This window comes from Coregonus clupeaformis, chromosome 29, assembly GCF_020615455.1.
Source record: "Coregonus clupeaformis isolate EN_2021a chromosome 29, ASM2061545v1, whole genome shotgun sequence".
In the NCBI taxonomy this organism is placed as follows: domain Eukaryota; kingdom Metazoa; phylum Chordata; class Actinopteri; order Salmoniformes; family Salmonidae; genus Coregonus; species Coregonus clupeaformis.
The window spans coordinates 29,196,165-29,213,532 of NC_059220.1; the positions used below are offsets into that span (position 1 = coordinate 29,196,165).

General features: G+C 45.1%; 1 protein-coding gene across 6 annotated transcripts in view; it reads left to right on the forward strand.

Moving 5' to 3' along the window:
* The window catches only part of LOC121544911 (steroid hormone receptor ERR2), a 62,463-nt gene that overhangs the window by 43,213 nt on the left and 1,882 nt on the right, over window positions 1-17,368 (forward strand). For all 6 annotated transcript variants that reach the window (XM_041855155.2, XM_041855157.2, XM_041855156.2 and 3 more), the window contains 3 exons: window positions 209-319; window positions 808-969; window positions 14,168-14,437. In XM_041855155.2, the coding sequence (XP_041711089.1) occupies window positions 209-319; window positions 808-969; window positions 14,168-14,437 (543 nt within the window). The remainder of the gene's footprint in view (window positions 1-208; window positions 320-807; window positions 970-14,167; window positions 14,438-17,368) is intronic.

Sequence of the window (17,368 nt, forward strand, 5' to 3'; positions counted from 1 at the left end):
GAATATTTGTTTGTCATTATAGTGTTACTCTCTACTAATAACAATTTACTAATTGTGGGACTACTTTACTCTGTGTTAAATGGTTTCATAATTGTTGTTTTTTCATTATAAACATTATGTTGTAGAATTGATTGAATCATTTTATTTGTCAGAATGGTGAAATTGTATTTCCTGCTCAAAGGTTTCCTTGCTTCTTGTCATGTGTCAGGTGTGCGTCTGGACCGTGTGCGAGGGGGAAGACAGAAGTACAAGAGGAGGATGGATGCAGAAAGCACAGCGTACCTGGGCCTCACCCTCCCCCCTCCTGCCAAAAAACCCCGTGAGTAGTTCCCTGTCACCTCACTACCCACCCCCTCCCCACAGCCTTCTCCCAGTCCAGGTTCAGTTAAAGCATGAATTTTATTCAGACCAGACTCTCCTGTTGTCTGGATAGGTGTATTTCCATGGGAGAGCAGTAATAGAGAATATAGGCCAGACAGGCATTGTTCTAGACACAGCTGAGTTATGACAGGTCTCATAGTGGATGACCGATATTAAACAGTGACTGGGTTCTTAGAGATAGCAGTCCCAGTAACAACCTCTCACATAATGTTGAGTAATGTGAGGAGAATCAATATTCACTACCAACCATATTAATCCATTGATTAGTTTACGTGTTAGCGGGAGAAAGAGAGAATGTAGAATACATCACAATTGTACTTGTGTGTTCTTCCATGTAAGTAATGTGTGTATCTGAGAGTACCTGTTTGTGCATCACAGTAATGTGACCTTTGACTAATGTTTTGACCACCTCTGTTTCCTCCTCAGTCACAAAGATAGTGTCCCACCTGCTGGTGGCCGAGCCAGAGAAGATCTACGCCATGCCTGACCCCACCATGCCTGAGAGTGACATCAAGGCCCTGACCACGCTGTGTGACCTGGCTGACCGGGAGCTGGTGGTCATCATTGGCTGGGCCAAGCATATCCCAGGTACGCCCACCCATCTACAGCCACTGCACTAGCTGAACACCATAGAACAATATACACTGAGTGTACAAAACATTAAGAACACCTTCCTAATATTGAGTTGCACCTCCCCCTTTTGCCATCAGAACAGCCTCAATTCGTCGGGACATGGACTCTACAAGGTGTTGAAAGCATTCCACAGGGATGCTGGCCCATGTTGACTCCAATGCTTCCCACAGTTGTGTCAAGTTGGCTGGATGTCCTTTGGGTGGTGGACCATTATTGATACACACAGGAAACTGTTGAGCATGAAAAACCCAGCAGCATTGCAGTTCTTGACACAAACCGGTGCGCCTGGCACCTACTACCATACCCCGTTCAAAGGCACTTCAATCTTTTGTCTTGCCCATTCACCCTCTGAATGGCACACATACACAATCCAGGTCTCAATTGTCTCAATTGTCTCAAGGCTTACAAATCTGTATTTAACCTGTCTCCTCCCCTTCATCTACACTGATTGCAGTGGATTTAACAGATGACATCAATAAGGGATCATAGCTTTCACCTGGATTCACCTGGTCAGTCTATGTCATGGAAAGAGCAGGTGTCCTTAATATTTTGTACACTCAGTGCATAACACCATTCACTCATGACCACCTATAACATACTGTGTAGTTTTAAAAACAACACATGATAGCAGTTTAGATACATGACCAGCCATTCATTTTGACCGGTACAATCTGACATCATGATTAGTCCTGGTTAGTTCCATTCAGAGTAGTAAAACACATAGTCACCCTAAGGAACCCACTATCCTTTATAATCCATTTCCCCCCCTTTGTTCCTGGTGGGTGCACACACACACACGTATGCACGCACACACACACACACACACACGCATACAAATACAGATAATTAATGTCAGAAGCTAGCATGGACCTAGGGGCAAAATGGAGACAGCTTTAAAATAATCAAATCAATAGAGTGCAGCTAAAATCCCAACTTTGAATGGGGAGGGACTGCAGCCCTGGTGTCAATATATACCATAATCACAGGGGAGAATTCTAGCAAAGCACAGGACCCTCCCTCTGAAACAAGACAGCTCACTCACACACACACACACACACACACACACTTCAATTGAATTATTGATAGGCATAATCATGTTTCTCTACTCCATAGACATTGTGATAGACAAGGTGTTAGGTTATGAGATGCTGTTGAATTAAGGATACCACATTCTATGTCAGCAGAGATTCTGCTCCCTTCTAGAGTTTTCTCCTGTTTCTGACAGTCAACACATTGCTTAGTGACTCTTTTTGCAACCAGAGCAGATTCTGGCTGATCTTGAGGTTGACCCTCATAACTCTATAACATCATAGCACACTAGGCATAGAGAGGTAACACACTAAATGACTGTGTCCCTCAGTGTAGCCTCTGTTGCATAGCCTCTCCGTGCTCTCGTCTTCTCATCAGCATAACAGACATGTATCTGAGCTGACAGCAGCTGTAGATGCCCTGCTGTAGTTTAAGCTGGGCCTCTCCTGGTTCTCACCTTGCGTGCAGGACATGTAGGTGTGAGAACTGTACTGTACCTGGACAGACAGGTGTTCCAGTATTTATCAGAAGAGAAGAGGTGTAGTAGTCAGCTACAGATCTATTAAGGAGATTAGCCCTTTCTCATCCAAACGGTTCGGTGCAGCCCATTGTCAGCAGTGCATTGTCAGCAGGGGGAGAGTTTAGCCAAGGAGCTTACCCAGGACTGGATCACACTGACCCAATAACACAGTCCCTTCCATCTACCTGGCCCAAACAAGCCAGCCAGGTACACTACCTCTGGCTAGAATTTACAGAGAAAACACCACTGTTCACCTCTGGCAATGTGCAGGGGTGTAGTATTTTTACAGAGAATATTATAGAATTCTGTTCAAATTATTGAATAACTATAAAGTACATGAGGATGAGTTGAATCAGTTTGATTACCGGTAGGCTACACTCTATTGTGAACTGTAATGTTGTCAGGGCCCTTGCCTCTCTGTGTTGACATACTTGACAGTAAATATAGCGTGCTAACTACTGTGCTTTGTATGTCAAAGCTTTTAAATGCTGCGTTAATACGATTATCATAACCTGCATTGGATAGTGGATAGTTGACTAATCTTAATTGGATTTGCCATGCCAGGTCTGACAACAAGCCCATCATTCTGAATGACTCCATAATGATCGTTTAACCCAAAACCCAACTGGAAGCCAGACTGTCTGACATTTCTAAATGTGTGGAAATGCTTGGCTTTGCTTAGTACTACTGGAGTACTGCACAAGCTGCAGCGAGATGATTAAACCTAAGTAGATTATTCTGATCTGCCTGTGTACACACGCACCCACGCACACACATACACACACACACACTTTTATCTCTTACAGTGCCTTGCAAAAGTATTCATCCCCCTTGGCGTTTTTCCTATTTTGTTGCATTACAACCTGTAATTTAAATTGATTTTTATTTGGATTTCATGTAATGGACATACGCAAAATAGTTCAAAAAAATTAATAACGGAAAAGTGGTGCGTGCATATGTATTCACCCACTTTGCTATGAAGCCCCTAAATAAGATCTGGTGCAACCAATTACCTTCAGAAGTCACATAATTAGTTAAATAAAGTCCACCTGTGTTCAATCTAAGTGTCACATGATCTGTCACATGATCTCAGTATATATACACCTGTTCTGAAAGGCCCCAGAGTCTGCAACACCACCAAGCAAGCGGCACCATGAAGACCAAGGAGCTCTCCAAACAGGTCAGGGACAAAGTTGTGGAGAAGTACAGATCAGGGTTGGATTATAAAAAAAGATCAGAAACTTTGAACATCCCACAGAGCACCATTAAAACCATTATAAAAAAATTGAAAGAATATGGCACCACAACAAACCTGCCAAGAGAGGGCCGCCCACCAAAACCCACGGACCAGGCAAGGAGGGCATTAATCAAAGAGGCAACAAAGAGACCAAAGATAACCCTGAAGAAGCTGCAAAGCTCCACAGCGGAGATTGGAGTATCTGTCCATAGGACCACTTTAAGCCATACACTCCACAGAGCTGGGCTTTACGGAAGAGTGGCCAGAAAAAAGCCATTGCTTAAAGAAAAAAATAAGCAAACACGTTTGGTGTTCGCCAAAAAGCATGTGGGAGACTCCCCAAACATATGGAAGAAGGTACTCTGGTCAGATTAGACTAAAATTGAGCTTTTTGGCCATCAAGGAAAACGCTATGTCTGGCGCAAACCCAACACCTCTCATCACCCCGAGAACACCATCCATTTCATCGGCAGGGACTGGGAAACTGATCAGAATTGAAGGAATGATGGATGGCGCTAAATACAGGGAAATTCTTGAGGGAAACCTGTTTCAGTCTTCCAGAGATTTGAGACTGGGACGGAGGTTCACCTTCCAGCAGGACAATGAACCTAAGCATACTGCTAAAACAACACTCGAGTGGTTTAAGGGGAAATGTTTAAATGTCTTGGAATGGCCTAGTCAAAGCCCAGACCTCAATCCAATTGAGAATCTGTGGTATGACTTAAAGATTGCTGTACTCCAGCGGAACCCATCCAATTTGAAGGAGCTGGAGCAGTTTTGCCTTGAAGAATGGGCATAAATCCCAGTGGCAAGATGTGCCAAGCTTATAGAGACATACCCCAATAGACGTGCAGCTGTAATTGCTGCAAAAGGTGGCTCTACAAAGTATTGACTTTGGGAGGGTGAATAGTTATGCACACTCAAGTTTTCAATGTCTTATTTCTTGTTTCTTCAAAGTGGTAGGCATGTTGTGTAAATCAAATGAAACAAATCCCCCAAAAATCCATTTAAATTCCAGGTTGTAAGGCAACAAAATAGGAAAAATGCCAAGGGGGGTGAATACTTTCACAAGCCACTGAACCTATTGTTACACATTTCAATTACAGAGTCTAAATGCATTTTTTTAAACACTTTTTAAACAAAACACAGTGTCTGTACTATAATGTAATTTACAACCTTTATGATTGTTTGACTACCCCAAAATTTGAGATAAAATCATCAAATTAGAATGAAAAGGGAGAATGAAACTGTAACTCCAAAGCTCCCCTGTTCTCCCCATGGTGAGCTCTGTATTAGGTCATACCCTCTACACCAGCCATGAAATGGCTGCATAATTGAGTTGTACATGGCTGAACCTGATCAGAGATGGTTCAATGGCTGACCCAGACTCCATGCACTAATACTGCATGCACCAATGGCACCCCAGGGCAGTCTAGCACTGACACAGAGCACAGAGAACCATATTTCTCTCCCCATCCACTCTCTCTGGGAGGAAAAGAGAGGGAGAAAACTGCTGATTGCATTTTGATAGATTTTTTGGCCTTTGGCAATGGAATTAAAAAGATTAACAGTTCATTATGAAGTGGGCCACATTGATTAGGACATTGACAGATGGGCAATGACCAACGTCCAAAGGTAACCATTTACACGTCAAGAAGATTGGCACTTAAGTTCTCCCAATTGATTTTTCATTACCCCTTTTCTCGGCTAACATTTGAAAAAGTGTTTTAAAAGTGCTGTAATTGGCCGTGGAGTAGAGCTAACCTAGTCTAATTGGAGGGTGATTGAGGAACAGCAAAGCGGTACTATTAGCTTCCGTAAACAGTAGCATTCTTTCACAAGATCCCATATCAATTTGGTGTGTTATCTCTCTAATGTATGTTCTAGAAATACACTTCAATTAACATACTACAATGTAATTGTACAGTTATACTGTAGCCATACTGAGGATCTCAACCACAGGATTTGACTAACACAATGCGTACATAGACTGAATAATTGTTAGTCAATAGTCCTCACACTGTAGTCAGTGTACTGTCAGTAGACTGAGTTGACCTATCAGGAAGGAAGTTGGTGTTGCAGATGCCTGGCACAGTTTGCTGTTATCAGCTCTGAGGACCCGGTCCTCTAATGACAGCCTTTACTTTAAATCTGTTGCTGATTAATTAGTGATCATTATGAAGCTTTGGATGCCAGCGTCTCTGCTCCAGATAGAGCCAGCAACAGTGGAGGGAGGGAGGAGGCTAATATGGCCGTGGGCTGATGGGGACTGGGGCTGGATCACGGTCATTAAGGCCAGTGTTAGGGGGACAATGGCCGATGACTTGCTCCTAAAGTGCCCCCCCCCACCCCACCCCTAAGCTGCATTTCAGTATGTCCAAGTGGTTTAGGTGGAATTTAGGCAGCCCAATTCAGATTTTTTTGACCAATCACATCAGATCTTTTCACATCATATTTTTTTCAGAGCTGATCTGATCAGTGACAAAAAGATCAGAATTGGGCTGCCTGTCTAAACACAGCCTAGTCTCCACATGGCTATGACCTCTGTGTCTCCTCAACACATGCTTCCCTCCTTTAGAGTGGTGATGGCTGCGGGGTGGGGGGGTGCACTGCTGAACCCCCAACCCCTCCAAAACTACCCCCAGCCCCTAATCCAGGAACAGTGTGAACGTCATGTGCCCTCATGTGGAATCTGCCATGCATGCCACTTGTGCAAGAGGGTTTCATTGTTAGAGGCAGGCATTTGTCACCTGCTGCCAGACCTCCCATTCCGTTTCCAGGGTTGGAATGTTTTCTGACGGGAATTCGGTGGCGTGATTCTGTGGGTTCACTGAGTGCTGGATGGTCTCCTCTTGCTGTTTGTGTCTAGTTCACAGACCTAAACCTGGTTTGGTTCATTGTCTTATTGCATGTTTCAATAGGAATGTAGAACACACTCCATATCATAGTATTATACATTTTGTAAGACATTTCATGGAATAATTATATTTTCAGTCTAAGACAAAACCCAGAATGGCAATTGTCTTTTATCAATGGACTTGTAGATTTTAGCTTTGCAGTTACACCCAAACAGCCTAATGAATTGGCCTGGTTCTCGTTCTTATTTATTGATGGTCTTTGGGGATTATCAATCAAATCTACTTGATTTAATTCCAGCCTGTTAGCTCAGTATACAGACTCCATTGGTCATGTAGCTTATGTTTAGTTGTTAGCGGGGAACAAGGCAGTGATGTTTAGGAGAGATCACGCCTCTGGTATGTGTCAGCTCCCTACACACTCCCACCCCCACCCCCTCCTCCCCCCACACCCCTCCTTCCCCACAGCCCCCTCCGGGTTTCTGTTTTCGCTTTGCCATTAAATTGTGAAATCTACTTACTGTGTTGCCAGGCTGATCCTACTCAAGCTGCGTAATCTCCTTGTAATAGAGTGTGAATACTGCCGGGCAATACATCAGCACCGCATCAGTGTACTTTATTAAATATAGACACCAACAGACAGCTCTTAGTATATTCAATTTACCCTCTGACGTAGGCTTCAACACACCAGATAAAGATAGATTGAGCAATCAGGTGGATGCTGAGGCCTGAACCCAGGCAGACAGGCAGGCGAGGGAGCACCATGCAGAGGGGGCTGGGAGATTGAGATGGGGGCGTATCAGAAGTCCAGGCAGGGAGGGAGACAGGGAGAGAGGAAGGAGAGAGGAGGGAGAGAGACAGGGAGGGAGACAGGGAGAGAGGAAGGAGAGAGGCAAGAAGGCAGGCAGGGAGAGAGGCAGGGAGGGAGACAGGGAGAGAGACAGGAAGAGAGACAGGGAGAGAGGAAGGAGAGAGGCAAGGAGGCAGGCAGGGAGAGAGACAGGGAGAGAGGAAGGAGAGAGGCAAGGAGGCAGGCAGGGAGAGAGACAGGGAGGGAGACAGGGAGAGAGACAGGAAGAGAGACAGGAAGAGAGGAAGGAGAGAGGCAAGGAGAGAGGCAGGGAGAGAAGCAGGGAGGCAGGCAGGGAGAGAGGCAGGGAGGCAGGCAGGGAGAGAGGCAGGGAGGCAGGCAGGGAGAGAGGCAGGGAGGCAGGCAGGGAGAGAGGCAGGGAGGCAGGCAGGGAGAGAGGCAGGGAGGCAGGCAGGGAGAGAGGCAGGGAGAGAAGCGGGGAGTGAGGCAGGGAGAGAAGCAGGGAGTGAGGCAGGGAGGCAGGCAGGGAGAGAGGCAGGGAGAGAAGCAGGGAGTGAGGCAGGGAGAGAGACAGGGAGGCAGGCAGGGAGAGAGGCAGGGAGGCAGGCAGGGAGAGAGGCAGGGAGGCAGGCAGGGAGAGAGGCAGGGAGGCAGGCAGGGAGAGAGGCCGGGAGGCAGGCAGGGAGAGAGGCAGGGAGGCAGGCAGGGAGTGAGGCAGGGAGGCAGGCAGGGAGAGAGGCAGGGAGGCAGGCAGGAAGAGAGGCAGGGAGGCAGGCAGGGAGTGAGGCAGGGAGGCAGGCAGGGTATTTAAGGGTAGGAAAGGGACATCTGCCAGGAACAGCGAAGGGGGATTCCTTTGTTTTGTTACCATGCTACAAAATGTCACCAGTTTATATGAGTAGTTACCAGCAAGCCGAGCATCAAATCTGTGTGAATGCATTTTACATTTTGATGTAAGATGACGTAGAAAAGGCTCAACGTGCGTTGTTAACGTCAGCAGGGTATAAATAGTATTAGTAATTTGCAGTGAGGAAGTCCTTCAGAGAGCTGATGATGTGCCTTTAGACATTGTCAGCTAGGCGCTAGCTGTCCATCCCTCATTAAGCTGTGTTGCTGGTTGGCAGCAGAGATAAATGATGTGTAATTATGTGAATGATTAAAGTCAGATTCCTCCTGGTCTTTGGGCTAAACAGAGATATATAACGCCAAACGAGGGCTGTGGGACCCTTGGGATGGCTAAATACTCCCGAGCCGGGGTCACAGGGTCAGGGGGTGCAGATTAAGACAAGGGGATTACTGTATTTAATGTTATCCAACCTCATAACGTTCACAGGCCGCTGGTCAAATCACCCATTCCCAGCTACTTACAATGAGATAATGGTCTGGTTATCGTCTTAAAAGTAGAGATAGCTGGCGCTTCTGAAAAGTGAGAGCACTGAACCGTTTAGTCATAGTTTTAACCTGCAAAACCGAATTGAATTAATTAATTATCTATCATCCAGCTATATGTGACTTTTCAAACCAATTTCCACTGCTGAAATTCAAAATGTACTGAATTGTATTTGTAACACTGTATATGACAGGGTAGTTTGTGTGATGTGTGGGGCAATATGTATCCAGTGAAGGCTTGCAGCGGGCTGACTTGAGCTGTGTGTTGAACGTGTGGCCGAGGTTCAGGGTAAATTATTTATGTCAAGCACAGCAATTTATTACCAAGCAGCTATTGATTGGGTCCCCCTGAAGCTGTCATGTAAATTCAGGAAGAATCATTGCCGTCATCTGCAGCTTACACACACACACAAGCACACCAATACACACTGGCCACTAACATGGCCACACACACATGCAAATACTCACATACACACACCACGAACCAAAATGACCACACGGCTCCTGTCTGTTTGGTATCAAATAAATGTAGTTGTATCAACCTTAAGACCAACGTATAACTGATCAGAAGGACATATTTGAAACAGTACAGCTTCTTGCAATAAGCTATACATTTTGAGATTCTTTAAATAAGAATGTATCTGTCTCTGAAATAAAAGTAGTAGATTTGGGGATGTTTTAAATGAGGCTGTTTCTGAAATAAAAGCTTTGAGCTAGCTGGACCTCTGTGTTTTTTAGGGCCAGTATTGCTCAAACTGGAGACTGGAGAGCACTTGACTTGGCTGAGGTGAGATTGCCGTTGGGCAAAAGTCTTCAGGGCTGGCTTGTCCTTCTGATAGCTAGCCATGATAGATCAGCCCCTGTCCAGCGAGAATTACTCTCTCTCTCTATTCCTCTATCTCTCTCTTCCTCTTTATCTCCTCCCTATTGCTCTCTCCCCCATCTCTCTTCCTTTCCCTCCGCCCCTCTCTCTCTCACTCTCTCTCCTTCTCCCTACCTCCCTCTCTCCATCTCTCTCCCTCCATCCCCCTCTCTCTCCATGCCTCTCTCTCTCTCTCTGTCTGTTCAGTAGTCTGATTGAGGGTGAAATACGAGGGGGCTGCAGCTGGAGGGGGCCACCATGCCTGGTAATTACATCTATTTTTATGACCCGTGCTAATGGCCCTCAGGGTGAGGGAAACAATAATAAATTAATAGAATATGAACTCCCGCTCAACAGAAATCTCCAGCATTTCATTTTGGGCGATCCTCTGCTCTGGCAGATGAAATGCCACCCTGATCAATCTGACGAGGGGTGGACCCAGAGGCAGCCGGCGCGGGGTTGCCTGCCTGGTCTGCCCCCCTCTCACCCCACTCAGATTAGAAGCGGTCTGTCAGAGATAAGGAGGATGGGGATTTTGGCTCCCCCAATTGGCTTTTTACAGTTGTATCCACAATAACAAACTAAGAATCATTAGATAAACCAAAACATATTTCTACATCTGTACGTCTTTATAGGATTCTCAGATGAGAGCTTAGAGGACAGAGGAATGAGACTGTAGCAGGGCTGTTTTGACAGGGATATTGTTTGAGCATGCAAATTCAAAATAGATAAGTCAGGCCAACGGTGAGGGAGCAGATCAGGACAAGCTGAGGGAAATGATCTGTCAAAGAAAACAGATTTATTCTTGTGTTATGACTCTCATATGTGATTTATACAAAATAAGGCAGTGAAACCCTATTCCAGATTTGCCTTTATCAGCCAGAAAGACCGGCCAAGCTTGTCAATGTTGTTGAACCCGTTTCAAGTGGCCATGTTTATTGAGCTCCATAAACGCAAGCAATAAACTGGTGGGATTTTATACTGTGCCAAGCCAAGGACAGGGCTCCTTGTAAGAAAGCAGCTTGGGCATGAAGTGAATTAGTCTACTGTTGAAATCGTTCATGGTCTTCAGTGTCTGGACAAGAGGCGAGAAGAGACCATGTTCCCTTTCCACAGCCACCACATGTCTGTCTGTCACCCTTTGTAATCCCAGGGATAGAGACATTTCTCCTCGGGACTTCTTGTCCACATGTAAGGAGAAGGTACATTGTGGTGAAAATGTGATACAGTATAGATGATTCACTATAACCAACTGTATGTTGAAGTTCTCTTGTGTTTACTGGAGAAAAAAAATACTATCATGTAATGTAAAAACGTTATAATATTTAAGGACGATTCTCTCCTAACTTCACAATTCCCTATATGAAAGCTTCCTTATTCAAAATGGAAAAAAAAAGTGATCTCAGAAATGCATTTCTTGCCCTCTGCTAGCTTACTCACCCAATGGACTCAGCAGTCGAGTGGAAAAGGGCCTTCAACCACACAGACAGGTCTCTCAGATTTGGTCAATATTGTGTCATGTTTGGTCAAACCCCACCAAGGCAGTGGTGTGGAAATGAAGATGTAAATATTGATATTTCATTAGAGGAAATCACCCACTCCGACGGCACTTAACCGGGCTGCCTTTGGAACGCGGCGGCCAGAGTGCCATGTGACCTGCGGAGTCGGCAAGTCACTTCATTACTCGATTAAATTGAGCGGAAAACGGCAAGGCAACGACACGAGATTCCATTTGGAGCCATAATTTAGGCCCTGAAGAGAGAGACAGAGCAGGGGGAAAACACCACCTCTCCATCTCACAACACCGGATTAAATTCAAGGACTTTTAACGTCAAACGTAATTGCAGGCTGCTGTGTTCAGTGTGTGCATATTGCTGAGAGGTGTCTGGTATATCAGAAGAATTCTGCATTCTCTCGTACAAATCTAGAACAAATGCTTTCTTTGTGCTGTCACATTGAGGCCAAGGTGTTTGTTCTGCTTGAGTCCTCCTTGGCATTAAAAGTGTGCACAAAGCCTGGGCTGTGATTGCAATGCCAACCTTACGCAGCAATCAGGCTGCACCTTGTCTACACTTGCGTGACAATTTCCTTGCGGTCAGTCCAGATTCTGTCTCACTAATGGCAAGGTAAGCCTACTCCAGTGCAGACAGGGAAATTTCACAGCAAAGGATTTATAATGCATTTTGAGGTGTGGTTGCACAGGAACCTGCACTAACCTGGACTTATGGCTTCCGCCTACAATTATATTAATATGTGCTCCTAGCAGGTTTGGTAAAGTGTCTGTATTTTGCTGGTCCTGTCTGTGGTTCACAGACCCCTGGCCACCCGGGTTGCCCTGCCCTGCCCTGGGCCCTGCACCTGTCTCTGTCTCTGTTTGATCAGCCTCCATTCTACTGAGTATTGATTTCCCTTCACATTGTGAAGGCCCTCACATTACGATCGCAATCTGTTAATGAATGTATCCTCCAGCTCTCCCCCTCCTGTGGTCATCACTATGATAAGGGAAATTGAACTCTCAGGTAGCCCCTTTCCTCTCTCTCTCCCTCTTTACTTTTTTCTATCTGTTTCTCCCCCCTTCTGTTTCTCTCCCCCTCCCTCCCTCCCTCCCTCTATCTTTCTCTCCCCCTCTCTCTATCTCTCTCTCCCTCCCCCTCTCCCTCCCTCCCATCCTCCCTCCCTCCCTCCCTCTTTCTCACCTGTGTGTGTGTGTGTGTGTGTGTGTGTGTGTGTGTGTGTGTGTGTGTGTGTGTGTGTGTGTGTGTGTGTGTGTGTGTGTGTGTGTGTGTGTGTGTGTGTGTGTGTGTGTGTGTGTGTGTGTGTCCACCACAGTGTCAGGGCTGGGGAGATAAATATCACCCTGTGACTCTGCCCCAATGAGATAATTTATATTTAAGAGTAAACATCAGGAGGAGGTGTGGTGAGTGGCCTGGTCAATAAAGTCATCTATCGCCTCTTAATCACCTGGGAGAAGATAGTATTGCAACAGTAAACTTGTAAAAGCAATTATTTTAATCAGGCGACGTCGGAGAGGGCTAATATGTTGTCAGAATGGGGCGCCGTGGGCACACTAGGCCAGGACAGGAGGGAGCGTGGGGAAGGAGGGAGCGTGGGGAAGGAGTTGGCGTGGGGAAGGAGGGAGTGTGGGGAAGGAGGGAGCGTGGGGAAGGAGGGGATGTGCCCAGTTTATTGACCACTGAAGGGTAGTAAGGGGGAGATGGCTATCTGTTCCTCTCTTCTGAATTCTCTCTCCTCATCTTCAGAGGATCTGTGTGGATGGTTGTTTTTATGTCCATATGTAGAGGTACTGTAGCAGTAGCAGCCTGTATGTTTTGGCTATATCAGTCCGTAAATACAGGACTATTAAAGGCCCAGTGTATTACTTTTGTGAAAAAATATTTTTTTCAAAAAAAGATATATATGATTTTTCAGTGGGTGCTGCAGCACCCTCAGCACCCCTATTTCCACCGGTTATTTTAGAAGGGGGAAATTACAGTGATCCAGACAATTTCATCTCATCCAGCTGCTGTTTGTCAGGAATGGGGACAGGATTTCTGCACCTATCCAGTGTATGTGACAATAAAACCTAATCATTTTTTAATTTTTTTTAAGCAGGCCTTTAGGGCAGGGTGACCCTTCGCTGTGTGTGTGTGTGTGCACGCGTGCGTGCGAGCGTGCATGTGTGTGTTTTGTGTTTGTGTGTTTTCATTACCTCCCCCTTCACCCAGCGCGGCCCTGAGTGTGTGTCATGTCCTCGACCCCTCCAATGAGGATCTGTCTCAGTGCTAATCCCACTCACACCAATAGCAGTGTGACAGGAAACAAGGGCTGACCAGACGGCTTTGTGTCTCTCAGACCTTTGCACCGATTTACTGCCTTTACTTACAGTAAAGCCCACTGGAGTGCTGTGACACCCATTTCAGAGAGGACCTTCCAGAGTGCATTTAAAATGAAACACCTCTCCTGCTAACATGTGCCGTGGCATGTACTGTAGTCAGCTGGGGTGGAACCAACAACTCATGTTTTGGTTACTGATCAGATCTGTCCATGAGAAAAGACCTTGAAAGTGGACGGTACATCTTCGGCTTCACAGTGTTTTGATTAAAATAATCTGAGTGCCGTTGTTAACCTGCTGATGTTCATTTAATAGTTCACCCTTTATTTGAGATAATGGCATTGATCTATCGACAACGTGTGAATATATAGAGCCCATTCAATTATTTTCACTGTTTTCTATTTCATCTTGAGGGCAAAGCAGGAGCTGGAAACACACTCTTTCACACACTCACACACACACACACACACACACACACACACACACACACACACACACACACACACACACATACAAACACACACACACACACACAAAATGATATAAGTGCCAGTGCATTGTAGTGCAGGTAACTGCAGGTGAGATAGATTCTCAGAGTGTTCTCTTCTGTCTCCCCAGGCTTCTCCACGCTGTCCCTGGCAGACCAGATGAGTCTACTGCAGAGTGCCTGGATGGAGATCCTGATCCTGAGCATCGTGTTCCGCTCGCTGCCCTACGAGGACGAGCTGGTGTATGCAGAGGACTACATCATGGACGAGGAACACTCACGGCTCACGGGCCTGCTCGACCTCTACGTGTCCATCCTGCAACTCGTTCGCAAGTACAAGAAGCTCAAGGTGGAGAAGGAGGAGTTTGTCACCCTCAAGGCCATCGCTCTCGCCAACTCAGGTAGGACAATATACACCACCTCAGTATAGAGCGTAAATAAGATGGCAAACAGGGATGATAGGTGAATATCTGGATATTCCATTCTTTACAAGTATTTGTAATTGATGCAATATGACAAGAACAATTAATGTAAAAAAAAACTATACCATTTCTAATTTAAGGTAATATTGTATTTTTGCAACAAACAAATCACAGTATGATTTTTCAGTATTTTATGGACAATATTATATTGTAAAATGGGCAATCACAAGCAATATACACATGTAGGAAGTAATTATAATTGGGACTTTTTAACTTTTTGTAGTCATTTTATGAATGAATCTAGTGTTTATACATTTTAGGACACATTTCATTCATCTCAAAGACTATCATACATCAAAGCTAGAGCAAGTGTTAGTTTCAAATGAACAAGCTATTACTATTAAATTTGTTCTGAAATTTTAAAACACATTAATTTAGCCAACACATCAAAAATGATTTGTGTTCCTTATGGGGTTCTTTTAAATGTAAAAACAAAAATTACATTTACATTGCACAAATGCAGAAAGCTGCTTCTAATTTTATATTGGAATATTATCTTACTCATAATAATAAAAAAAAATCATTTGTATTTGTTAATCATCTCCATTACATTAATATACATGAAATATATATATTTATATATCTATCTCATGACCAAAATGTCATGTCAGGGTTTAAAGTAGAGTTGTTGACTTTACCCTTTAGTTTGGAGTGAGAGATATAGAGAAGGAGGGGAGGAGGGGAGGACTGAGCTTTTAATTGAAAGCCTTCCATGTTGTGATATTTCTCCATCCATCCCTCTCTATCTCCATAACAGAAGCTGCAGGGCACGCCAGCCATGGGAGATAAATATAGCATTTCATTAGGACCACAAAGCCTGTCAATAAAATGTGTTAAGTCGAATGGAATGAGTATCAGGGAGTGATGGTTCTCGTTTGTTCCAATGCGAAGACGGCGCACTCGTATCGACAGGCTGCTTTTGAGAAGGCAGGGCCTGTCCCTCTCTGATCAATGCCTGGCTGGGCCACAGGCGTGCTTTCTTTTTTTTGTCTGCCTGACAAATGAAAATGCTGATGGTGGGCTTTGCTTTGCTTTCAGACGGCAGATCTTTGTTGGGGGGTGGGGCGGGTGAGGTGGGGAAGGCAGGGGAGGGAGTGAGGCCTTGTGTCGGGGTGGGGAGGGGGCGTCCAGAACGTTTGAGCAAGGTCTCTGTGAGATTCCTCTCCCGGGAGCCCCTCTGTCTGACAGCTGTGAAAATTCATAGCGATTGATTTTGTAATTAGCAGTTTATCAATGGGATCGACGTGGGCTCTCTGATGGATTGCAAGGAAATTGTTTCTTCAAAGTTGTTTTTTTAAACCCATCCCCTCCTCCAAAGCCTACATGCTGCTCTCTCCCTCTCTCTCCCTCTCTCTCCCTCTCTCTCTCCCTCTCTCTCTCCCTCCCTCTTCTCTCTCTCTCTCCCTCTCTCTCTCTCTCTCTCTCTCCCTCTCCCTCCTCCTCTCTTTCTCTCTCTCTCTCTCTCTCCCTCCCCCCCTCTCTCTCTCTCTCTCTCTCTCTCTCTCTCTCTCTACCCCTCTCTTTCTCTCTCCCTCCCTCCCTCTCTCTCCCCCTCTCTCTCTCCCTCTCTCTCTCTCTCTCTCTCTCTCTCTCTCTCTCTCTCTCTCTCTCTCTCTCTCTCTCTCTCTCACTCTCCCCCTCTCTCTCTCTCTCTCTCTCTCTCTCTCTCTCTCTCTCTCTCTCTCTCTCTCTCTCTCTCTCTCTCTCTCTCTCTCTCTCTCTCTCCCTCCCTCTCTCTCTCTCTCTCAATTCAATTCAATTCAATTTAAGGGCTTTATTGGCATGGGAAACGTATGTTAACATTGCCAAAGCAAGTGAAGTAGATAGTAAACAAATGTGAAATAAACAATACATATTAACAGGAAACATTACACTCAGAAGTTCCAAAAGTATAAAGACATTATAATGTCATATTATGTATATATACAGTGTTGAAACAATGTGCAAATAGTTAAAGTACAAATGGGAAAATAAATAAACATAAATATGGGTTGTATTTACAATGGTGTTTGTTCTTCACTGGTTGCCCTTTTCTTGTGGCAACACCTCTCTCTCTCTCTCTCTCCCTCCCTCTCTCTCGCTCTCTCTCTTTCTATTGCTCTCTTTTCTTCTCATCTGGTCTCTAGCTCTCTTTATCTTTCCTTCTTGCCTGCACTTCACCTTGAGACCTTTGTCCCCTTGCTCACTTACTCTTGGGATCAGATCAGTTTAATGGCTAAAATTTCAAACACACACACACACACTAATGTCTCTGATATATTTATTAGTTCTATGATTTATCACGGTAATTAAAATGCATTTAATTGCTAATAATTTGTCAGTGCATTGACTTGTCTAGATTTCCTAATATCCTGTTTATCACTGACTGATCCTGTTTGACACAAACAGGAGAAACAGTAGTCAGTTAGCTCTCTGACTTCCTGGTGATTTTCCCTTTTGTTCTTCTATTCTGCTCATCCCCCCCACCCACCCCATTCACTTTCCAAAACGACCTACTTCCTTTTACCGCTGTGGATTGGAAAGCGTCAGGGTGAGAAATGTCTCAAGGTCTTGAGAATACAGTTGTTCCAGTCAATGAATTTAGGATGAAGTCTGAAATCTGTTTAGCCTTTTATTGTCCCGCGTGGTGAAATATGCACCGCCAAGGTGAGACGAGTCAGGCGACCAATGACACGCCATCTCACGAGTGCCAGACACTGGTTAACCACTTAGATAACCACAACCCCAGTCTAGAGAGAGAGAGAGAGAGAGAGAGAGAGAGAGAGAGAGAGAGAGAGAGGGAGGAGGCAGAGAGAGAGAGAGGCAGAGAGGGAGAAAGAGATAAATTAAAAGTGAGTGTTGCAACATTCT